At 32.2% G+C, this 26,363-nt stretch overlaps 2 protein-coding genes across 5 annotated transcripts; one reads left to right on the top strand and one right to left on the bottom strand.

The window, feature by feature from the left end:
- Positions 1-201: 201 nt before the first annotated feature.
- Positions 202-26,086, bottom strand: LOC129908949 (uncharacterized). 4 transcript variants are annotated; one of them, XM_055985800.1, is made up of 5 exons: positions 25,912-26,086; positions 6,233-6,661; positions 3,505-4,081; positions 3,141-3,447; positions 202-2,288 (listed from the first exon to the last, which is right to left on the bottom strand). In XM_055985800.1, the coding sequence occupies exons 2-5, from the start codon at positions 6,636-6,638 to the stop codon at positions 1,026-1,028; spliced, it is 2,553 nt and encodes an 850-aa protein (XP_055841775.1). In that variant the 5' UTR covers positions 6,639-6,661; positions 25,912-26,086; the 3' UTR covers positions 202-1,025. The 4 variants fall into 4 exon arrangements, with proteins under 4 accessions (XP_055841775.1, XP_055841774.1, XP_055841777.1 ...); XM_055985799.1 differs by lacking the exon at positions 25,912-26,086 and adding an exon at positions 11,076-11,855; XM_055985802.1 differs by lacking the exon at positions 25,912-26,086 and adding an exon at positions 11,076-11,853 and having other exon boundaries at positions 3,505-3,775.
- Positions 14,984-20,783, top strand: LOC129912762 (uncharacterized). The gene is made up of 2 exons (XM_055991159.1): positions 14,984-15,069; positions 15,125-20,783. Exon 2 carries the CDS (start codon positions 15,252-15,254, stop codon positions 20,781-20,783), a length of 5,532 nt encoding a protein of 1,843 aa, XP_055847134.1. The 5' UTR covers positions 14,984-15,069; positions 15,125-15,251.
- Positions 26,087-26,363: the final 277 nt, after the last annotated feature.

The following is a 26,363-nucleotide window of genomic DNA, read 5'->3' as shown; positions in this document are numbered from 1 at the left end:
TTTTTTTTCAATTATTCCGCACTTTGGTCTTTTTTTTTTGTATATATTGCCTACTGAATATTGAACAAAAAAAAAGACATTCCTTCAACCTAAAAAAGGGTAAGAAATGTTACGTTGGGCGCCATTTATCAATGTGTAGTAAAACGAAAGTTATGATCTTAAAATTTTTCAGATTCGCAATAAAACAAAATTCCACATAAATATTATTCAAAATAATTAATTGTAGATTTATTTCGATTATTTTTGCTTAAAGCACAAGTTTACATTATTTAGTTTATTCTGTTCTATTTCTCTTTTTTTTTGTAATTAGGTATAACTGACTGTAATGTAATGTTTATATGTAATTCTATTCTTAATACATTTCTCAAGTCACTATATAATAATTGTGAAAAGATGCACCTCCTCTTTTTCAAACAACAAAAAGGCACACAAAACTATCCTTATAATAGGTATATTATTATAATATATTATACTAAGCAAAAAAACTATTATAATATATATATAATATTCGTTTACTTATACATTAACTAAAGTTTAAATTGTTAACATTTTGAAAGGACAAAAAGTGAGAAAGATTTCGTATAGTTTTTTTTTTGTTTTATTTTTTGTTTTATAGTAATCACAGATTGCACAAGTTTTCAACGTCTTGCTCTTTAATAGCTTCTTAATTTTTATTTATTTAATTTGCTATAAGGAAACTGGCCTTGCATTTTATTAAATAAGTATTTTATATGTTACTTTTTGTTAACTTAATATTTATACTGTACAAATTTGGTTTTAAAAAATGTATTTGGCAAGCTTGTTACGTTTGTTTTTTGTTTTTATAACTTTATTTTTGGACCACTTTATAACGGCTGGATAGAAAAGGTTATGTTTTGAAATTTTGTGATAGCTTTTAAGAAATAATTTTAGGACTTGTAGCCCCTCCCTAAGACCTTAGCCTTTTAACAAAGTAGAGTCGTGATACTTGAATTTAGAAAAAGAAAGCTATAATTTTAAATGGAAAAAAGTCCAACGTGTGTTTCCTAACCAGCAGGAGCACGTGCATTAGCATGACGATTCTTCGAACTCTTCCCACACGAACAATACTTCTTCGCCCCACCATCAGACACGCAACTTGAGTCCGAAGCATACGAATTAAGCCGACTAATACTCCCGGTAACTTCCATACTATCCGTTTCCACAGTATACCTCACCGTTGCTTCAAACAACCCATTATTCGGTTTAGTTATAAAAATTATTCTATACGTCTCGGTTGTTATATTGGTCGCTGTGTCCACCCCATGCAAAGCTCGATAGGCACTCTGCACTTCACTCAAACTCAAAACAGCACATCTGTCAGCAACGCTGCCATTTTTGAATTCAGCAACATACTCATTGATGTAGTTGATTGAGTATTTGGCAATCTTTGTGACTACATTTGATCCCTTATAGATGCTGGTGTAGGGGATGCACGTACACCAATGGTCCTCAATTGCTGCATCATCACACGAACGACTTTGTGGCACAGGTTCTAAGAGTGTTTGGCACTTGGGACAGCCCTGACTAGGTTCTGATTTATTAACTCTACCCGACAGCTCTAGAATATGTTTCAGAGTCATATGAAGATCGTATGGATTTGTTAATCGATTTTTATTCACACTCAAAGCATTTACAAACTCAGGATGAGAATTTTTCAAACCTGGCGGTAGCCAAATAAACATAAACGGCAAACGTTCTTCCAAATGGCCAGATAGAAATTTCCTTGTCGGTCCGAAACGCATTCCATGATCGCTGAAAAATATCACAATTGATCGATCCAAGATACCACGTTTGGCAAATTGTTTCAAATATTCTTCCATTTTCTCATCCATTGATGAACAATCACTTATATCATTGTGACTAAATGTATTGGCCCAGAATAGGCCAAAAAATGGATCATCACGATAGCGTGTGGCCAATTCTAAAGCATAATCGTAAATGTAATCAGCTGAATGCTGATAGCCAAGGCAAAATATTAATCCTGATTTGAATTTATTTGATAGATTGTGTTCGGCACTTATTAGAAATGGTCGCAGATAATAGTCGACTGGTGGCTTTTCGAAGCCTAATTTAAGGTAGTTGAATGTATTGATTGAGGATTCATCTTCAGCATAAGCTGTTACATAGCCATGTTCACGAAAAGTTTTCCACATAAATGGACATCGATCGAGAGCACCGAGTTTTGTGGGTGCACATTTGTCGAAGGCTACAGTTTGATTGTAGCCAGTTAAAATTGCCATCAAGTTGGGGAATGTATTGTCACCCATCTGAAAAAAATACAAATATTTTTGAATATCTATCGTGAGTTTTTGTATGAAAGGCCACGTTGGGCGCCATTTAAAAAAAAAAATAATAAGCCCACGCAGGATTATAATATTATTAATTAATAATAAAAAAGTCACGAACATAGGAATAATTGAATAAATAGTAACTACGACAGTTTTAGTTCACGTTGGGTGACATTTTTACAAGCTTTTTTAAACGAAAATGAGAAGTAGGTTTGGGCGCCGTTTAATAATAATATTGAATGCCTTGTAAAAAAAAGGACTTTAACTATATAAATACGAAAGCGTTCATTTTGGTACCATTAAAAATTTACAGAGTTTGGCGTTGGGCTCCATTTTACAACTGGGTATATTGAGTAACTAGCACAACAAAGTTCTTTAAATGGAAATACAAATAAGGCTGAATGTATATTGGGTACCATTAAAAAAAAAAATTCAACAAATAGTGGGATAAAGTGCTTTAAAAGATTTCACGTTGGGCGCCATTTTCCAATAATACTGGATATCAGGTACAACGTTATTTCTAAACTCCCTACAAATTAGTCTGGGCGCTATTAAAAAAAAATGCTCGTGTTTAGCATCATTTATTAAGAATATTGGACAAATATCAACATAAAATGGTTTGAAAGTATTCACGTTGGGAGCCATTCAATATTAATAATGGTTACCTGGTACGTTATCTTTATGTTACGTACGTATAAGTCTGCAAATGTTCACTTTGGTGGCTTTTGTAAATCATAAAGAAATAAGTTACTAAAAAGACGCGTGTTGGGCGCCATTTATCAATAACATTGAATTACATGAGAACATGTTTTTGTTTATAAAACTAATTACCTTATTATATCCACTCATTTCAAACCACTCGTTATCGTACAGGTACTGTGCAGTCTTTGGCATTGCTCGTATGAGATTTATTCTTGAGATACTATCGATTCCTATCATAAGGACACTCACTGGTTTCTTTGTTTCTGTATTTGATTTCTTCCAGTCTTCCAATCGTTTTTGAATGTCTTCACGTTCAGGCATCATCGGATGACCATTTATGTAAGTTTGTTTCTTTTTACTTTTACATTTGACCAATATATTGTCGGCGGTGTTTGGAAGCTGAGCTGAGTTTCGAAAACTCAAACATTCACTGAGACTGTAAACGAGAAAATATAAAAATATTTCTTTTTTTTTTAAAGAACTTAAATCTTACCCAACATCTTGGTCAGCTTTTTCACCTCCAGATTTTCGTTCAATCACTTGGTAACAACAGTCCAGCTGTCCACCAGATTTTGTATAATACTTGACTTGATCTTGATTTATTAGCAAATTATATTTGCCCGTTGTTGAATTAAAGGCCACCCTGGTTAGAGGCTTACTCGTCGAACAAGGTTCGTATTTTTCTCGCTTGAAATGTTGCATAACTTCGGGAGTATACGGATCTATACTAGGCATTTTGCACTTTTCGCTCCATACCAAGTATCCTGATGGAGGAGGTAGAATAGTTGAATTATTTTTTGAATTAGTTGTAGTATTTGAGATGAGATTAGTTGTAGTTGTGGCAGTGGAAGTGGTTGCAACAACTTTAGAATTTGTATTTTTTCTATCTAATCTGGGCATTGCTGTCGATTTGAGTGCAATTTGTAATTTTCTACCCCCTGCCCCCGTCGCTGACATTGTTGATCTGGTTTTTCTAGTGGTTTTATCCGGGCTGATTGTAACATCGGCACCTAGAGTCGATGATTGTTGATGGTTTTCTGTACTTGCATTTGGTGCAAATAACTTTAAGGCTGTTTTTTACGTAATTTTTTTTTTGTTTGTTTGCAAATTTTGATCAAATTTAAAAAAGCACATTTAAAATTTTTTAATTAAACATCCGTTGCAACGTAAATTCAGTGGGCAAGCAATGCAAAAAACATGCGAAAAAAATAACAAAGAAAATAAAATTTATAAAAGAATTTGTCAAAAATTTTGAAAAAAAAATATTTTTTTTTGTTTAATTCTTACCAAAAAAATTTTAAATGTCGCAAAAAAAATAGAAAGCAATATAGCTAGATTTATACATGATAAAAATGTTTGCGTGAACAAAGCATTTACAGGAAGCGTGTTTGTTTTTTTTTTTGTAGGTAATGTTTTGATGTGTTGAACGAGAGCAAGCTTTTTTTCTGGAATAACTATTTTTTTTTAATCTTGATAAATAAATGATAAAAAAAAATATAAAAAAATTAAATATTAAAAGAATTTATCGGTGTGAATAAAAATATACACCTTAAATATTGAGTTTAAAAATTACAAAAAAAAATATGTACCTTAAATTAAACAGTGCTGTTATTAAAAATTATTTAAATGCTTTGCAGTAAATATCCTTTTTCAATTGTAAATGAAAAGAGTTCTTAAATTTATTAAGAAGAAGAATTAGCAAAGAATTTGTGCTATTTTGTTTACCTTTTGGAGGAAAACAGCATTTAAAATCCTTTCAGAATTAAAAGATTTTTCAAGAACATTCAAATGGGGCCCGAGGAGGGATCATATCGAAGTTCTTTGGGAGAAGGTTTTCGAAAGGATGATGATGATAGTTTTAGAAATTATGTAAAATATCTTTTGAAAGAAAAAAATAACTAACATTCAAAACGTAAAAAATATTCAATGAATTATATTTGTAGAAGAATGGAAAAAGTTTTGAACAAAAATATCGAAATACAACAATGATAAATTTTGTTTTGCAAATCTCAAATTTTTTTTCCAAATTAATTTTTTCAAAAATATTTGAATTAGAAATTTCTAAATTTTAGTGGTTAACATAACCAATTGTTTTTTGAAGCAAATGCCAATTTATGACTTCTGGTTTGGATAAAAAAACTTGAAACAAAATTTCATTAAGATTCAGTTTTTTGAGAATATTGCGAAAATAGTAATGAGTAAAGTTAAAAAACTAGACGTGATAGAATAAATCTGTAGAAACAATTCATGATTGATAAACATGTCATTTACAATAAGTTACAAGTTTGTTACATAAAGTTTGTGACAATTGTGACATTGTTATAATGATGTAATCATTCAGAGAAATTCCTAATTTTCTCGCATTGTTAGCGAATAACCGGAAACAACTTTTAACTTGTTCCTAACCTCAAATTTTTTCGATGTAATTAATCACCAAATTGAAAGCCCTCATCACAGATCTTCGAGGTAATTAAAAACAAAACAACAACAAAAAATATCCAAGGTCTATCTAAGATTTGTATTGTTATTTAATTTATTTGATTATAATCCACAGAAGATCTTGGATCGTAGAGTTATAAATAACTTCTCTTTTTTTATAATTATTGTATAGTACAATGCTAAACAAAAAATGATCATCAATTTATTGCTTGTGGTTAGCACGATGAAGATGAGCATCGCATACATTGGATGATTGGAGAGGTCTATTATCAGAGATCGTCTAAGCACTCTGAACACGACCAATAAATTGTAATGACTCTATGATATCATTTTTTTGGAAATGAATAAATTAAATAATTATACCCCATTGGCCAGAGGGTAGGTCATCTATGAATAAAAGGTACTTAAAGCTGTTTAAATGATTTAAACTTAAAATATAAATTTTTATAGGAAATAATAGTAAATAATAAAATATACTGTTAGTAGATAGGTAGGTAATGTAGTTAAATTTTATGTCAGTGATATTAGTATAAAGGTATTTTTGTTTATTTTTTTTAAATTTTTTTAAATTTTATTTTATCAACGCAACCAACTCAGCCAGCTTTAAAGTATTCAGCTGTGTCCCACTCATCCCAGCTACATTTGAAAATTATATATATATGTATTTGAAGGTAGATATATATTTATAGGTAGTACGTACATAAAAAGTTTATGAACAATAAAAACCTTCAACCACTATAAACTATCAAAACAATCAACAATGCACTATAGCACTAACTCACCCTTCATTCCGGGTACAGTCGAATGGTGGGTCACAGGAATCATTTCGTTAGAATTCCTGTTGATTATCATGGAATTTATATAGAAGAGAAATAGGAACGTTCCGCCTAACAAGACTATAGCTCGTTTCCGTCGACTTAATAAACTATTAACTGAACTGCCAATCGATGGTTTTTTACAATGTCGGAGTAGATTTTTGTTGGTGTATCTGTTTTTAACGGATGTAGATTCTTGTTTGAGATTAGATGATTTGGAATTGCCATTCGAAGTACTACAGGTGGGTGACACAATCCAGGTGTCATCTTTTCTGATGAGAGTCTTGTTCTCATCGTCATCGTCGTCGTCTTGTTGTTGCAGTAACGGCTCGAGGACGCTATCGTTACTGCCACTGGAACTTGAGGTGCTCATGTTTGCTGGTCATTATTTTGTATCTAAAATAGAGAAATAAACAGATAGACTGTTTATTATAATTGTATTTATATTTAATTTTAAAATCTAATAACATAATTCTGATTTCTTATACATCTATCAATACTAAACTAGCCCTTGAAACATATGCCAAGTCGATTATTTCATTTTTATATCAAATCAGAATTCTTAACCACCAGATAAAATTGTTTTTTCTTTTTATTTTGTTTTGCCTTTATTGTAAGCATCTTAATCTTAGTTCTATGAATGGCATTGAGAAATTAAGATAATTTTTTTTTATCGTACAATTCACATTTATTTGTTCACACAATTAAATAATAAATAAAAAAAAATAATCAAAAAATGTATGAATTGTAGATGTACCCAAGCCAAACCGGCAGCGTAGCGTTGTTAATTGTGATTTTCTATTTCTACCGAGAACAAATGATAACACCCAGCACAGCATTAAATTTTTGCAAAATTTTATAAATATCTTTTTATGTTGGATATAGGAATTCAAATTAAAGAGGTCTCATTTGCGATTTGTAATTTTTTTTTTATAATTGAGAATAAACATTTAATTCAACAAAAAGAACGAACTATATAAATAGATTTTGGATTGTTTATGTTTATTTATTTATATATAAATTGATTTATTGATAAAATGCCAATATTTTTTTTTTAGTCTAGTGCCCAGTGAAAACTAAGAAATGGGAAGATTAAGGAAAACCACAATGATAAAAGTGGCAAGTATAGACGGTCTCAAAAAAAAAAAACAATACTTCTTAAATGAAATTGAGCTCCAAAAAAAGTATATGAAATAATAAATACATAATATAAAAATTAATTTCTTGTTTTACAATTTATTTATTGATTTTGTGATAACTAATAAGTATTTTAATTAGAAGTTTATTTTAAATTAAAAAATTCAAAAACAACAAATAAAATTTTCTAGTAGCTTTCTTGAAATGAAATTAGATTTATTCTGAAACAAGTCCCAACTTTATGTCCTTGTTATATTTTTATTTGGAAAATTTTTTTGATAATAATATTTTTTTTCTTTTTCTCTGAAAGGTTGATATCTTCAACTCAAATGATAAGAACCTAGAAAATGTGTTAACTATGTGGTTGCTTTATGAATTGGATATAAAGGAAATCAAGCATCCGGCTTCGTGAGGTTTTTTTTTTTAAATATCACTGATATCAATGTTTTGAATTAGGTATAGTTCTTATTTATGTAAGTTTTTATCACATAAATATCAAAATATGTAGTAAGTATGTTTATTTTTTTACTGAATAAATTTTTTTTTTTTATATAAAATTCAAAGAGTCACACGCACTTCTTTTTATAATAGGAGAGCAAATTCTCGTTGCAAACAATAAATGGCTTAGTGACAAAATGGGCATAAACTCTTTTAGTTCTAGATTCACGATAAAACTGAATATACTAATTTTCGTTACCATCATTTTATTGGTCTTCAAATTCATTTCTTTTAAACCTTAATTTCTATACAATGGAAAATGTTGAATCGAACACTAAATTGGATATATTAATAAAGGTTAAGTTAGTTTAAAGTGGCTTTTGTGCGAACACGCTACTGAGTTAAACCTCAAAGTTCCATTGTGGTACTACAGAGCAGAGTTGTACAGACTGAAATATTTTTTGAATGGAATCTTTAGTGACTTTAATTTAAATAAAGCATTCATTGAATTATCTTCTTTTTTCGAGGCATGGAATTTAAATTTCGAAATCACCAATCATGTTTTTTGGGAGTACATTCAGTCTTTACATTTTTATTGCAGTCTTTGCAATGTTTTGCAAATTTTTGTATTCCTTAGCAGTCTGCATTCTTTTGAAGTCTCTTGCAGTCTTTTTGTTTCAAAATGCAAAAGATTGCAAAGACTGCAAAAAGAATGCATTCAATTGATGGATACAATAAAGAATGCAAGCAATTACGAAAAGTAATTGGTGAAAGCATAATAAAGTCTCAAAGATAAGTCGATGATATGAATGCAATCTTTTAATTGAATTGTTTAACTCCATTTTAAAGACTTCATTTACAATATATTGCCAAGGCGTTTTACGTGTCTAATAATGTTAAATATTCAAATAAAAATACAAATTAGAACTAATTAATAGCCCAGTAATTTTAGGCATTTTTTACCCCAATCTGCGGAAAAATTCCTACTGGGCTCGATTTTGGTATAGACCTTCGTAACGGCGTTGTTATGAAGATGTGAAAAATCGACATTGATATCGTGTCCGCGTTAGAAGTTATAGAGGTCGAAAGGTCACGAAAATCTCGAAACGATTGGATTTACAGAAAAATGCATAAGGCAATATTTTTAGATAATTTTATGACGAACAGATTTTCAATAGACCCATATTGACCTCCGAGCAACAGGTCACAAGATATATGCGAAACAACTGATTTTTGTGACCTTTTGACCTCTATAACTTCTAACGCGGACGCGATATCAATGTCGATTTTTCACATTTTCATTACAACGCCGTAACGAAGGTCTATACCAAAATCGAGCCCAGTAGGAATTTTTCCGCAGATAAAACCTAAAATTACTGGACTATAACTCTTTCTAGAGAAACAAATATACTGGGTTTAGAAAATTTACTATTCTTGCAGAGCAATAGTATAGCGGTTTATTTAGGTATTTTTGTAATGTTAATTGAAATTTGTATTTAAATTTTGTGAATTTATTGACATTTATTTTTCTTGGATCCTAAAAGAAAGGGTAGTACGGGAAAGTTAGATTTTATTATATGGGGTCTGGGAATAAATTCCGAATTGTATTTTGACTTCAGGACTCGAAAGAGTATCAAGACACGAGTCTAAAACCACATTTTGCACAATCGCACCTAGAGTAATTTGGGCGCCATTTTGTTTTTTATAAAAATTTTAGTTTTTCACATAACTCACGTATTTTTGAATCTACCGAAAAAAAATGTATAGCAAACTTGAAGATAATTTAATTATCTACAATATAATGTTAAATAACTTTTTTCGATTATCCCTTCGCTTTAAGAGTTAGGGTGGTTTTTTTGAAACACGTCGAGGGGTGATTTTCTTATTTTTGTCATGTCTCTTTTATTTGAGGTTTTTTTTTTTGAAAATAATTAAATATCATTAATCAATCTGACAATCCCTGAAAAGCAATGCACCTCATTCATGTTGATCTAACACAAATATCTGAAGTGTAGTTTTTCAATTTTTTAAAATTTAAAAAAAAATAAAATTTTTTTAGATTTTTGACATAAGTTATAGAATATCCAAACAAACATAAAAACAAAAAAATTAGCCTATTAGCAATTATTCCTAAGATGAACAAGAATCTTCTTTAGTGCATATATCCTAAAATTTGCCCCTCCATCAAAAAATACCATTATTTCGTAGGTATATATATTTTTTGTAATGGATTGTTTTGATTTTTAATAATGATGGATTCTAAAATCTTCATGCAAAATTTGGTTCATCTACCATAACTTTTAAGGGTTTTTCGGCAGTAAGTTTGCAACTGTTATATAATAATGAGTTGACAGATGAAAAACAGGTAGGTACAACTTTTTCCAGAGACGTCAGATTGTCTTGATTTTAGATTTTTTGGAATCAGCATTAAAAAATACCTTGAAATCATGTATCATATGTGTATATAATACCATAGCCTATTTTTGCTAATTTTGAAAATCTCAATTTTGCGATTTGACCTTGAAATCGCGACAAGCGGACATGAGATTTTTCTAGACTTTTGAGATATGTTATAGAATGGCAAAAGGAAGATATTGAGCAAAAAAAATTTCTACTAACATTCATTCCGAGGTTAAACCCTTATTTGACTGGTTTGAAAACAAATGTTTTTTTCACTAATTAAAATGATTTGAAAAAACTATATAGATTGTATAAAATTTTGCGAATTGTATTTCAGTTGTTAACAAATACATGACTTGCTGTTTCTGAAAATAAAGTGGGTAATGATGATAAGGCGAAGGCCTCGTAGAATGTAGCTAATATTTCCTGGAAAAGTACTACCTATCTGAGATGCTGACTGTTTTAAATTTTCTCGGAAAGTTTTCCGCGGGGGCTGAAGCCCTTCATATTGTAAAAAATTACGAACAATGTTAGTAATTTAGGTATTTATTTGAAACCTATTGTAATTTATTCAATTACCAATACCAATATGTGGGATTCTCTATTTTTGAGAATTCGTATGACAATTCGTTATAAAATAGCCCATCACTATATTTAAAATAAATCAATGCTAACTTTTAATATATAAGAGGTACCTACATAGGCACAATGTCAGCGCACTAAAAACTCTATACAAATCACATACCTACATATGCAAATAATTTTTGTTTTGTATTTATTTTTGAAAAATTGTGATGCATATTCAATACCTCAATACCTTCTATGCATTACATACCTATGAACAGTCACCTACTGACCAAGAGAGCTATGAAGTGATTTTTTTCTTCTTTTTTTGTTTATAAAAAATCAAGGAAAAACACTAATAAATTTGGCTTATCCATTCGTCATACGAACCAATCAAGCGTTAATTGAAAAATTGCTTTTATTTGCACAATCAAAGAAAAAAAGCAAACAAAAAAAAAACAAGATCATGCTATGTCAACTATTTCATCGAAATAAAACACACTTGGCAGTCTCTGTACTCTGTAACTGTCACCCAGCAGCGCTTCAAAAAAGCGATCACAATATTTTATTTCTCTCCCGGAAACGATCACAAACTCTTGATTTGTTTACAATATCACTGTTTTTGGTGTAAATAATATGACAGAGCAGGTAGTTGATATCTAAATATCATTTTTTTATAGCTTTCATTTTTTATAATATTTATTTACTTCACACCCACGTTTCATTCACTTTCATTTGAGAAAAAATAAAAAAACAAAACAAATAAGGGGAGGTTTTTTTTAAGTGTTTTACTTTAAAGCACTATTCAAGGTCGTTATGATCTTGTCAGATGCATTCCCTTCTTTTTGAACGACATTATTAGTACGCAATTATTTTTATTAAAAAAAAAATTATGTAGGTACAATGTATCGAGAAAAATCAGCCGCACATGAGGTCGCCGCCGCCGCTATATTGCACTGCGCGCCGCACCACATCTATTTTAGTACAAAAATAAAAATAAATTACAAACTGGGTAGTGGCGGTTGTTTGGTTTGGTTTGGTGGACTGAATGGATGGATGCTAGAGTTAGTTCAAAACTTATTTTGCTAATAAAGCTCTGTCGGCATCGGCACCAGGCGCTGATACAAAAATTGATTTGGGAGGGAGGTGGTTTTTTTTTAATTATTACTTTTAGATGGTTTGGTACTTTTGAGATTGAGATGATAAATCTTATAGCAATTCTTGTGTTCGTGATGAAAAATTGAACTCGGAAAACTGATGAAATATTATGAAATTATGATAGAAAACACGAAACACAAAATTATGATGTTTTAAAGTCCAATAAATTGTGTTTTGTCATAAGATTCGGTCCGATAAATCGACTCTTTTCATAATTTTTGTTTAATGTATAAATCAATTAACAAAATGTCTATACAAAATGATGATTAGCAAAAAGACCGATTACATACTTAAAAAAGTTAGTTTTTTTTTATAGAAAATTTCGATATAAAAATACAAATTTTCCATAAGGTGAATTTTGTGAAAAATGAAATAATCCAGGTTGTTGTTTGCGCTCACTATTTGCTTCATGGTAGACCTAATATATTTCAGACTTATTTCACAAGAATTAGTTTTTTTAAGTAATTTTTCATTTAAAAAAACTAATGTCCAATTTCATAAACAAGCACTAAGCTCCATTTTAATCACTCTCCAATATATTTTTAAGGACGCCATTATAAGGTAAAAATCAAACAAAAATAAGAGGCCAAATGAAATGATGGCCAAAAGAACTAACAACTAATCCACAGATGCTTTTGGAAAATCGAAACATCATTTTTACTTGCGATATAGGTACTATAGGGCAAGTTTAGGATTCGTAAAAAAAATCGAACTCGAGATAACAATTTTACATGACATTACGATGATGGAGAATGCCAAAAAAGTGGGTCCGGCAATTCTGTCTGTCTGTCTGTCTGTCTGTCTGTCTGTCTGTCTCTATCTGGAGCTGCAGCCTAAACGAGTGAAGTGATTTTCTTCAAACTTGGTAGTTAGCAGTTTTTGGTGATTCCCTAGAGGGGAAATCGAAATTTTTTTTTTATGACCAAAACTAACGGTACCTGCCATATAACGGAAATAGAAAAGTTAATTTTTTTCAAAAACGGCTCTAACGATTTTGATTAAAATTTTTGTGTGTAGTACTACACATAAGAGCCAACTTTTTAAATAAAAAAAAATATTTTTTGTACCGTTATTAACGGTACCTGTCATAGAACGGTTTTTTTCGTTTCTGAATATCTCGTACAACATTAACCCGATTTAAATGAAAATTTTTATACAAAAGTGTGTAAGTAAAGATAATATTAAAATTTTAGAAAATTTTCAAAAAACGCATTTTTGGTTTTTTAAAAAATATTTCAAAATTTTTTTTTGAAAAATCAATTTTTTGAAAACGGATCAATGAAAAATTTTGAAATTTAGTTTTTATGTGTAAATTAATTATTTCTTCAATATGGCATACCAACTTTTTTTTTGAAAAATGTTAAAAAAATTTTATATATAAAAAACTATTTTTTTAAAAAACGGCTCCTACAATTTTCGAAAATTTTTTTCTAAAAATACCTTTTTATACGAGAAATAAAATGGCATATTTGTTTTTTTTTTTTAAGGTAATTTAAAACGGAGTTTAATTAATTATAAAAACAGATTTAATTTTTTTATACTACTTATGAAATTTCTTCAAAATATCAAATTTTAAATTTTTTGAATAAAAAGCTTTAACATTATAGTTACATTAAGCATAAGAGCAAGTACGTGCGACCCCAGTCGTGCAATTTATTTTCTTAGCAACATCGTCATAATCGAGGAATGGATTTCTGTAACCCAAAATACACTTTCACGGCAAATAACTTTGTGTTGCTCTTCATCGTACGCAAACCATTAAAATATTATTAAAAGCATGCAATGTTAAGTCAAAATTTGTTTCTTTCATTTTGTATCTCCAAAAATTAAAATATGTTACAAAATAAAACTATGAGCTATTATATTAATCTATTTATATATAAATTCTTTAACAAATTTGGTGACTTTTCTTATATAAATAAATTCTTTTATTGTGGGCTTAAAGTCAATTTTATTCAATATATATAAAATATAATATATAAAAATTGAATAAAATTGACTTTAAGCCCACAATAAAAGAATTTATCTATTTATATATATATCATCTAATGACATTTCAATGACAATTTAAAAGTTAATGAGCCAAAAATGGCCATTTAGTTTATAAGGGTTTTTAAAAGCTTGTTAAATTTGAAAGTGCGTGGTGAAACCAAAAAATTCCATTTTAAGGTTTAAAAGCCTGTTAAATGTTTAAAAGTCCTTCGTAAAATCGGCCATAAGCGTTATTAAGACTGGCAGATCTATTAAAAATAAATAAGGGCAAAGGCTTGTTGCAGAAGAAAGGAACACCATTTTTTGAATTATTTCAAACACCAATAAATTTCACTCAAGATTTTTTGATTAAGGAAAAATTGTGTCGTTAGATCATATCAATTATCATAAAAATATTCAAAAACTAATAAAACTTAGTACAGAAAATTTCATAGAAGTTGGCCAAGGGGTTTATAAAAAAACACTCAACATAAAGGGGATGGGGTTAGTTAATTCGTACCAAAGAAGTCAAGGTTTTAGGATTTTTTTAGGTGATTAGGTGATTAGGTAAGTTAAAATCATTTAATTTAAACCAGTAGTAGTACCTTACCATTCGAAGAATGTTAGGTATAATTTTTACGAAGAAAATAATAATTAAGTAGAACTGCGGTGCCCTTCATCATTTGTTGCTGGATAATGTGAAATAAAAAAAATCGAAAATTCGGAATTATGTAATAGTGTTTCCTAGGTAAAGCTGGAAGGGTTACAAGAATCCCTTACTATGTTCCAATACTACATTACATTATTATTTTGCATTGGCTAAGTTATTGTACTCATGCCGAGTGGCACTATGGTTTGCACCCGTGAAAACTTGCAATCTCAAATGTAAGTAACCGCTGAATTTGAATATGGTACCATTACCTACTGTCATCGAGTCAGGGAGAGATGATGATGTGTTCAGGAAACTGAACACATCTATCATAATAATCGTCTAAGTTTATTTTAAAGAAATATTCCCGTCTCTTTCCTTTAGAAAGAGAACGTGGAGTACAAAAAAAGTCATTTTTTGCTTTATCATTCTTCCATTTTCCATTTTGCGCTTTGAATTTGTTGCTGTTAAGATTAAATACCAAATTGTAAGTAAAAAATTAAAATCTAATTTCATATCTTACATGTATACTTTTTTTATAGAAATAAAATTAAATCTACACCAATTTTGTGTAAAATTTTTATATTTGGATTTTGGAATCAACAATATAGCGCAGCAACATTATTTTATTTAATTTGATTGCAAATTTGTCGTGTTCCCTGCTTTGATATGGCCGACAAGAATTTGCACAGTTGTGCTTTAAAAGGTTGTCTTCTCCCGGATGATGAACAAATGGTGTCTTGCGATAAATGCAAGCGTTGGTGGCATTTTATTTGTCACGGATTCGATCCTGACAACTTCGACACAATTACACCATGGTTTTGTGAGGAGGAAGACTGCGTTTTTCGAGAGGATGACATCGAATCACGTGATCAAACCGGTCATCGAGGTTCTTTGTCTATAGCTGACGCTGCCGATTTACCAAGTGAAGAGGATATCAACATGATCGTGGAAGCTGCTGCTGTTGCACAGGCTGCAGTTGCTGATCGTGACAAAGAGTTGTTGGAGTTGCGTGCTGAGCTTGCTGAAGCAAAAAAGTTGCTCGAAGTTTCGAAGGTTAAGGAACAATTCCCTTCCGTCTCTGAACCAGCTGTAGCAGCAACTAAATTAGCAAAGCTTCAAATTATTAAGCAAATACAAGCTAATCATCAAGCGTTGTTGAACAGTTCTATAGCAAAGTCTAAGGAGATTCCAAGCCAAAAACAAGTCCCATCAACTACAAACCACTCCACGCCTCATCAACACGAACGCTCATTTGAACCATCTTTTCGAGACCAGGATATGGCATCCCTACTTACGATTTTGAATCGTAGTAATGTTCAGGAGCTGCCCAGTTTTTCGGGTGAGAACAAAAGAGAGTGGCCCTACTTCGAAGAAGTATTTAAGTCCACGACTATTGAAGGTCGTTATTCATCAAAAGAGAACGTGGCTCGTTTACGCAAGGCGTTAAAGGGTGAAGCATATCAGCTTGTAAGTGATCGCCTCAAATATTCAGCTGATGCTAACGCCATTATGGATTCTCTAAGGACAATGTTTGGTCGCTATGATGTGCTGGTGCACGACCTCACCACAGATTTATTAAATTTACCCAAGTTATCATCAAGGGCAGATCCCAATTTGCGTGTTTGGGCGGTGAAATTAAACGGGTTTGTTGCCGATATTAAGTCCATGAATAGAGAAGGGGATCTCAGGAACGGATATGTTCTGACCAATCTTGCTTCGAGGTTAGGTCCGGGACTCTACCAAGAATGGCAGAGGACAAAATCAATATCAACATCTGATGTGACATTTGAGCATTTTGCAGAGTTTTTGACCGGAAAGCTGATTGATTTACCGCCCGAACTTGCGAAAACGTCTAATTTCACTGCCCAGAAAAAATCACAATCAGCTAGTACATCGAAATCTTCTCGAGTTTTAGTTCACTCGTCTGCGTCATCCGGTTTGTGTTGCAAGTGCCAGAAACATCATACCTTGATGAAGTGTGAAGAGTTTTTGGCTTTGTCCCCGGTTCAAAGGCAGGCGTTTGTTAAGGAGCATCACGTTTGTTTTTCATGCTTGGATCCCGCTAAGCATTTTTGGAAAGTTTGCGCCAAGAAGAGAAGTTGTGGCGTCAATGGCTGCAACAGACGTCATCATCCGCTACTGCATTTATCGGAAGACGAAAACAACAACATATTAAATTCTGCTGCTGCGCCATTCGTGCCTCAACCGCACATCCACTCTTCTCATGTCAGTGCTGATGTGAATATAATTTTTAAAATCGTTCCAATACGCATCTATGGTAAGGATGATTTGTTCGTGGACACCTATGCATTCTTGGATGATGGGTCGTCGCTGTCGATGGTGGAAGAAGAACTTTTTAACGAGCTCGGATTGGATGGTCATCCAGAACAACTCACCTTACAGTGGACTAAAGGTGTATCTCGGCTTGAAGATTCACATCGAACTTCTTTAGCTGTGTCCGCAGTCAATGGTCGTAAAAGGTACGTGTTGAAAAATGTGTACACAATCAAACATTTAGGTCTCGCTAGTCAATCCACCGATGTCGAAGCTTTACAGAAGGCGTTCCCTCACCTACGTGGTCTCCCACTTAGTAGTCTGGTTAATGCTGAGCCAAAAATATTACTTGGTTTGGACCAGGCCAAATTTTTAATTGGACATGGCCAACGTTATGGGAAGGATGAGGAACCTCACGCTTTGAAGACGCTCCTGGGATGGATTGTCTACGGGAAATCGGCTCCTTCGATGCAGGTATCAAGTGTGCATCAGACTGCGAAACCTACAATGCAATTAATGTTTCATGACGCTATAAGAGAAGAACCTGAATTACACGATTTAGTCCGTCGTCACTTTACTACCGAAGACTTTGGCGTAATGCCTCCTAAGGGTGAAGTACTAAGTCGAGAAACCAGTCGATCCCTAGAGATAATGGAAAGTTCTCTTAAACTGGTTGACAGGCAGTACGAGATCGGTCTTTTATGGGATTCGGATGACGTGAAATTGCCAGATAGCTACTCCATGGCCTACAAGCGTTTAATTGGTTTAGAGAAATCCCTCAAGAAGAAGCCTGATTTGCTCGAATGGCAAAATAACCATTTTCGAGAGCTGATTTCCAAAGGGTATGCAAGAGTTGCTTCCAGGGAGGATTTAGAACGGGATTGGCCTCGCGTTTGGTACGCACCTACCTTCATCATCATCAATCCAAACAAATCTCCTCCGAAGCCCAGATGCGTTGCAGACGTGGCTGCGAAAGTCAGCGGAATTTCGCTGAATAGTCATTTGATGAAAGGCCCAGACAACTTAGTTCCACTACATGCAGGCATCTTCAAATTCCGAGAACGTCGGATAGCTGTAAACGGAGACGTACGCGAGATGTTCCATAGAATCCGTATCAAGACCGAAGATCAGCAATGTCAAAGGATCTTGTGGAGAGATGGAGACAGCACCAGAGAACCAACAATTTACATCATGCAGGTGATGATGTTTGGCCCCAGATGTTCTCCATCATGCGCCCAATACGTCAAAAATCATCATGCCAATCTTTATAAAGACGAGTTTCCAGCGGCCGTTGATGGGTTAACTAAACGAACCTATGTGGACGACTATTTCAATAGCCACAATACGGTCGAAGAGGCTATTTCCGTCACGAGCGATGCTATACGAATCTGTCACTCGATGAATTTTGATCTTGTTGGGTTACAATCAAACAGCCTGGAAGTTCTCAATAACATGCCGAACGGAAACGTCAATGCAGAGTTGGTAAGCATTAATCCTAATGAAAGTGATAGCTTTGTTTCAAAGGTTTTAGGCATGTATTGGCATCCATCATCTGATCACTTCACATACAAACTGGCTTACGATGATGTCTTGGAAGAAATGCTTGTAGAGGGTGCTGTAATCACAAAACGTCAGATGCTGAAAACAGTTATGAAGATTTTTGATCCACTGGGAATTGTTTCGTTGTTTATTATACGTGGACGAATTTTACTTCAAGAAGTCTGGAGAGAAGGTTTCGATTGGGACGAAGCAGTGTCTCCTCGTTTACGAAACCTTTGGCTGGAGTTTGTGACGGAATTGATACACATCGAACGCCTCAAGATATCCCGTCGTTACGTTTCTTGGAATCCAGATGATTCTCAGGTGAGCCTTGTAATATTTGTTGACGCTTCAGAAAAGGCTTTCGCCTCAGTGGCTTATTTCCGTTTTACCCGCAACGAAGAGGTTGAAGTTGCACTCGTCATGGCAAAGGCGAAGGTGGCACCTGTAAAGCAATTATCTATCCCTCGATTGGAATTACAAGCTGCAGTTTTGGGTACTCGTTTGGCCGTTACAATTAAAGAATCCCACAGCATACGTATCGATGAGACGCTGTTCTTTTCCGATTCCAAGACTGTTCTTAGCTGGATAAATTGCACAAACAAGTTGCCTGCTTTTGTCGCCACTAGAGTAGGTGAGATCCTAGACACCACTTCTCCTCGTCAATGGTTTCACATAAGATCTAACGACAATGTTGCTGATGATGGCACGAAACGATTCGAAACACCAATGGGGAATCAAGACACGAGATGGTTCAAAGGTCCAGATTTTCTGAATCTTCCCTTTGAGAAGTGGCCCGTTGTACCGTTTAAATCCGAGTCTCAGCTAGTCGACGTTGATGAGAAATCAGTGAAAAGTTTACATCACATTCTTAAACCATCAAGTTGTTATGGCGCATATGACATGCTCTCTTCAAGATTTCAAGCTAAATGGAATTTCTCCGTCAGAGCCATCGCATTTTTGTTACGTTTTAAACACCTGCTTCAGAAGAAGACCATCGCCAAAGAACCCTGTGTCACACCTGACGAGTTCCGATTTGCAGAAAACTGGATGTTCAGAAAAATTCAGGAAGAAGCCTTCTTAAGTGAGCTTACTTCTTTGAGAACAAACGGCAAGGTGAGTGCTTCAAGTTCAATTTTTTGTTTATCTCCTTTTTTGGATGAAGATGGCACGCTACGTATGAGGTCCAGGGCGCAAAAGGTCAACCGTTCATATGCTTCTCGAAATCCGGCAATTCTCCCTAAAAACCATCCGTTGGTCGACCTTTTCATTCAATATCATCACGAGAGAAACTTTCATATGGGAACTGCCACAGTCATATCCGACATACGAGAAAGTGCTTGGATCATCAGTATTCGAGGAGCAGTGGAGCGAGTCAGAAGTCGGTGCTTTATGTGCAAGCGTCTTAAAGCCAAAGCCGTCATGCCGCAGATGGGTCAGCTCCCAGAAGCTCGCTTAGCTTTTGATTCCAGGCCGTTTACACATGTGGGGGTGGATTGCTTTGGTCCCTTATTTGTAAAGGTTGGTCGCAGCACTGTAAAGCGTTACGGTATGATATTCACGTGCCTCACATTTAGAGCAGTCCAGATAGAACTATTAAATGATCTAAGCCTAGATCAGTGTTATATGGCTGTTAGACGTTTCGTCATAAATCGAGTTGTGACGAAGTATTTTTATAGCGACAACGGCCTCAACTTCGTTGGAACCAAAAATTTACTCGAAAAAGACATCAAAGAGATGGAGTCTTCTCTTTGCGAATACTCTTCTAAATATCAAGGTATTTTATGGCGCTTCATACCAGCTTATTCGCCATGGATGGGTGGAGCTTGGGAGCGGCTTATTCAGTCGATAAAAAAGAGTGTCAACTTTGTGCTCAAGGGTCTCGTTCCAAGAGAGGATGTCTTGCGGAACGCTCTCATGGAGGCTCAAAGTCAGATAAATAGGCGTCCACTTACTCACGTCCCAGTAGATCCTGAAGATCCGAAACCACTCACTCCAAACTTAATGCTCTTTGGTGAAGCTGATCAAGACATTACGGCCCCCGGTATTTTCTACGAAAACGATTTTTGCAGCAAGCTGTACAGCCGGAGATCCCTTCACTTAATGTCTGAGCTTACGAAGAGATGGTATGCTGAATACTTGCCCGTAATTACTAGGAGGTCAAAATGGTTTAAGGAGACGAAACCGATAGAGAACAACGATATCGTCATCGTTATTGAACCAAACGAAATACGTTCCAACTGGCACTTGGGTCGTGTAGTAAAGGTCTACCCAGGACCTGATGGAATTACACGAATCGCAGATGTTAAGCTTGCAAATGGAGCAGTTAAAACGAAACGATCAATTGGCAGACTCGCTGTCCTCGATTTAAAGTCTTCAAACTAGGATATGGTTCTCAGACGGCCCCCGGAATGTCATCGAGTCAGGGAGAGATGATGATGTGTTCAGGAAACTGAACACATCTATCATAATAATCGTCTAAGTTTATTTTAAAGAAATATTCCCGTCTCTTTCCTTTAGAAAGAGAACGTGGAGTACAAAAAAAGTCATTTTTTGCTTTATCATTCTTCCATTTTCCATTTTGCGCTTTGAATTTGTTGCTGTTAAGATTAAATACCAAATTGTAAGTAAAAAATTAAAATCTAATTTCATATCTTACATGTATACTTTTTTTATAGAAATAAAATTAAATCTACACCAATTTTGTGTAAAATTTTTATATTTGGATTTTGGAATCAACAATATAGCGCAGCAACACCTACTTAGTTTTTTCATTACAAACACACTTTCTCAAAACTTTGAAAAAAAAAACAACCTTTCAAATAAAAAAAAGTACAGACCTTTAATATTTGTATAGACTGCTTAGATTATTGGTTTTTGTTGCACTAATTATTATTTATGAATTCTTTTTTATTTTTTATCAGTGTATAATGTTTTTCACATGGGTGCGGTTGCTATGTTATTTTACCTTTTTTAGTAAAAAATCATGAAGTCTTGAGTTAAATCGGCAAAAACTTTTCTTAAAGCAATCATATTGACTCCATTTTCATGACATTAGAGTCAGCATCAAAAATTAACCTAAAAACATGTGTTATATGATGTTTTTATACAGACAATTAATTTACTGTTTTGTTGATCTTCACTCCTCCCTCCCTTTCGCAAAAAAAAAAACACTCTTCCATCAATTTTATTTTTATACAATCTTTTGATCCTTGGTTCTTATTCCAAAAAGCAAACTTTCTACCAAGTTTCATGAGGGTAACTTAAATTTTGAACGTTTCTAGACGAATTTTAGTTAATCTTAATTAATTACCCCTCCCTATGATCCGTGCATGAATTTGCTGTTTGATGAATAGAATCAAGTGGCAAGAGCAAGATGAAATAATTGTACAAATCGAAAGAAAAAAAAATATGGATATACCTACTTTCTTAAGCAATACATAATTCTCTTTCTTTCAGCATAATAATTTTTTTCTCTTTTGCTGTCGAAATGACAATAATTATAGCAGATTGTTTTTTAAACAAATCATTGAAGCAAAGGCGTATTAATTGCTTCGCGTATTTCTTTGTTTAATTTTTATCATAATCTGCAATGCAAATGCCAATCATGTGCTCACTGCAGCTGTTGCAGAGTGTCTTTCAGGCAAAAAAAGGGCAGTAAGATTGGACGTTGCGAAATAATTTTTTTTTGCGATAAGTTTCAATTGTTAATTTGGGTAAATTGCGTATAAACAAAAATGATCTTCAATCTTCATTGATCCCCCCATACGTTGGCTTATTGTGAGAGAGTGATTGACGAATTTGGAAATTATTGTTATTTATGCTAATGAATTTTATGTATGTATTTATTTTTGTTTGATTAATGTTTTTTGTGCGAATGATGATGCATGAGAAGGGCCTTGGGAAATTTTTTTTGTTTGGGTCTTTAGAGAATGAATTATTGGATCTTGCCCAATAAAGCTAGACACAAAAAAATATGTTAAGTGATTACAGTGTGTACCTATTTATTTATTTTTTTTTTTTATTTAATGAAAACATAAAGAACGTTTGTTACGTTAAATAGAAGATGCCTATTTATTTGTATAGTATTTGTTGTTTTTTGTGGTCTTGACGTATGTACACAAAAAACAAATAATTTTGTTTAGTAAGTAAGTCCGAACGAATAATGTTTTCAACAATGAATTCTTGACACACTTTTGTTTGTTATTTGCATTGTTCGGACGTGTTTAGAAATCAATATTAATACAACTGCTTAAAATTTGCATCGATAAAAAGCGATCGTACAAATTAAGACTTAGAATTATTTCCGGGGTTTCCTTTGGTTTTTTCTTGGCTCAATAAAACATAGAACTCGATAAATAAAATTTGTTGTTATGGCATAAGTTTGATTTTCCGACTTTCTTCTAAACGACAAGTTCAATTTTAACGTTTTATTTTTGTTTTCATAAATACAAATATAAATCCAAAATACAGTTTTAAAAACATAAGTGTTTGGATTCTTAAAAACTTGATATTTTTTGAAAATCAATTTTTCACTTTTTTTTAGATGTTGATTGATAACTGTTTAAATGGCATACCAACTTTAATTTTATAAATATTTTTTTTTCAATCAAACTATTTCAGAAAAATTACTTTAAGGATTTAATTCTTTTTCTTAACCCTTTCGGCGTTACTCTCATGAAACATATCTTTAAGATTTCGTAAAAAATATTCCATTAAATAATTTTTTAGGTTTCAATGGCTTAATTGAAAGATAATAATGCCAAGTTACTGGATTAGTACAAAAAGTAAGTCAAATATCATACTTTTAATTTTTTTTTCTATCGAAAAAGGGACTTAATTCTACATTTTTTTATATATGTAAAATGGTCATAATTTTGAAAAAAAAAGATATACAAAATTTTAATCCAGAAAGTGTTTTGTGTTTTAGCTTAGAAGAAGTAGCATACATTATTGTTCTATAAAAAGTTATTTTCTCAGTTGTCCGACTTTTTATGGTGGTCATCATTCATAGGCAGTGTATGTTACTTACATGTAACATGTGAATAACACATTAGCTGGAACATAACTTTTTGCTATTCCTATTTCTTAGTTGTGATGTTTTTGACACGATAATACTGGAAAAGCATTTTTTAATATTGATTTTCATAGCTTGGGTTCGAAAGGGTTAAAAATGCATGTAATGAAAGAAATCACATTCCACATACACTTTTTTTTAACATTTCTTATGTATTTTTTTTTTTTAATTTTTAACGTAAATTGTTTTTAAAGAAATTCATAATGTAAAAAATATACAATTTAAAACGGATATTAATAAAATTATTTTTAGAAATTTTGTTTCTGAAAATCGCTTGTTGTTTAAAATGTTCAAATAATCAAAAAATGGTATTATATTTAAAAGAAAATATTAATCAATACTTTGAATAAAAATTTAAAAAAAAATTTCAAAAAAAAAATATAGATATCAACCGCCACCGTAAAAGCCGTAAACGAAATTTGTATTACCTGCAACACCCCCGCCACAGTGGGGCAACCGAAATTGAAACAAAATCGTCCACCGCAGGGTTTGAGTATTGGACCCCTTGCTTCTCGAGCTGGACCATTGAACTACCCTTTAACCCCTTGTAACCCAAGATCGTAAATTTTAAAATTAATAATGTCAATCGATTGGCCTTGACGTATAATAAAACACGTATTTTTTTTTAATTTAATAAATTCATTATTTACTTAGTTATTTCGATTTTAAGGGAGTAAAAAAATAAGTAAGCAAAAATTCAGACAGAAAACTATCTAATATTTATTTTTAAGCACTTTCCTAAAATCCAAAAATAAAACCCCGTTGGTTGATGCAGTAAAACTATTTTTTCTGAATTTCGTAGTTTTTACACAAATTTGCTTATTTTCAAAAAATCCCAACATTACCTGCCAATTAAAAATTATTGGTTCAATTTATTTGAAATATGGCATACTATTTCGATAGAGCAATACTTAAAGATTATGCTAGAAGCTTCAAAAGGAAAAAAATAAAGTTTTTTACAGCTTTTGTGCGATCTTTTTCGGTTTGTTACAGAAATGATACATGGGGATACAAGGGGTTAATAGGGCTTGTAAGCAAAAAGGATTATTAATAATAAACAAAAGTAATCGTTTGTTGTTGTTTACAGCATAAAATATTTACCCAGTAAAATACTGAGTACCAATAAAACACGACTAATATGGCGTATCCAAACTAATTTGTCAATTTACTCAAATTTCCGTTCAGAAATGACGTTACCTAGTTCCTAATATTTCCTTAACGTGCCCAATTCATACAAAAATTAATTAAAAACCCGTGTTTTAAAATTGGTATTTATCAATTTCTTCAAAGTCGGGGAAATCCGTTACTAAAAATGTTGAATATTTCAAATCTAGATGTTTTTTTATCCCAACAACTTTATAAAGGCTGCCGTTTCAAAATTTGTTCAAAATTTAATTTAATAGAAAACACGTCTTATTTTATAAAAAATGTGAGCATCTAGTTAGGTATTGGCTATTATATGAAATTAATAGAAAAATGATATCATACACGGCGTTGTTTTAAAATAGTATGTATAACAAAATTTTTCCACAATGTTTTATATTTGCTATCTGTACGTGACAGTTCTTACTTGCTTATATATAGCTAATTTTATCAACTTTTAAAACCAAAACGATTGTCAATTTTGAAATCACCTTGAATTGAACAAAAGTGTGAATTATTTCGACAGGGAACCTTTAACTCTTGTTCTTATTTAAACTGCCTACACCAATAAATTATGAACCTCTAATTGACAACATCACCAGCTGAGTCCTTTAACCGGTGACAATAATTCAAAATAGACTAACCGCAATATGTAAACACTTCAAGTTCATCCTTAAAATATACCAACATTTTACTTTTTTTGATGTTGTTTTTGTTGAGTAGGTTGGTAGGTATACAGAAAAATATTTTTAGAACGAATTATTCACAATTACCATCGCCAAAGGATGTATATACCTACATATATTTATTACATATTTGTAACGCAAACTCGCACATTTTATTTTTAAGAAATTTTAATTATAATTTTTCATAGAATTAAACACAAATTCTTAATTTACAAACCACAAAAAAAAATGTTCACAAGGGACATTCTATCTATATTGAGAATATTTGAGATTGTTAATTTTTTCACTATTTTTAGCGATAAGTACACAAAACACCACTTTAAACCACAGTATTTAAGACAAAAAACCCAAAATGTTACCAATTTTAATAACATTTGCAAAAAAATGCACAATAGAGTGGATACAAATTAAGAAAATAATAAAAATGGTATCAAATAAATCGAATTGATACAAGGTATGCTCTCATCCACACTTCACAAAAAAAAAACTTAATTTCCTTGTAAGTATACATAATGTACAAAAAGGATACATCATCATCACACACGTTTGCAAAAATAATTTGCACTACATTCTTTCAATTTATCGTCTATTTTTATCCTTAACTCACCACTAAATAATATTTACTCAAATCATCATTGAAAATAGGTGTTTTAAATTTTGTAAATATTAAAATAAAATTTTAGGTATCATCCTTTTTTTTATATTTTTTTTGACAATGTACAACACGAGTTTATCCTGAAAAAATACCGTACTTCCACTTCTATCCGAGTGTGTTTATACTCTGAATTCTAAAAGTAGAAAGGACACTCAAATATGAGCAATAACAGTCACACATACAACCAACCTTAAAACACAGAAGGAAGATGTTCAAATAGCAAAAAAAAAGGACTATCTGAGTCATATTTTAAGTACTTTTAGTATGCCAGTGATGCCATTTGATATTATTATTTTAGTGGGAAAAATTATCTTTTTTTCATTTACCGGGTTTTGATTAAACTTTTTTTGTGTTTGTGAGTTTGCTTGCCAATGTATTTCTAACATAAGTACTTTATTGTAATC

Source organism: Episyrphus balteatus, chromosome 2 (genome assembly GCF_945859705.1).
Source record: "Episyrphus balteatus chromosome 2, idEpiBalt1.1, whole genome shotgun sequence".
In the NCBI taxonomy this organism is placed as follows: Eukaryota; Metazoa; Arthropoda; class Insecta; order Diptera; family Syrphidae; genus Episyrphus; species Episyrphus balteatus.
This window is presented reverse-complemented; position numbering and strand designations above follow the sequence as displayed.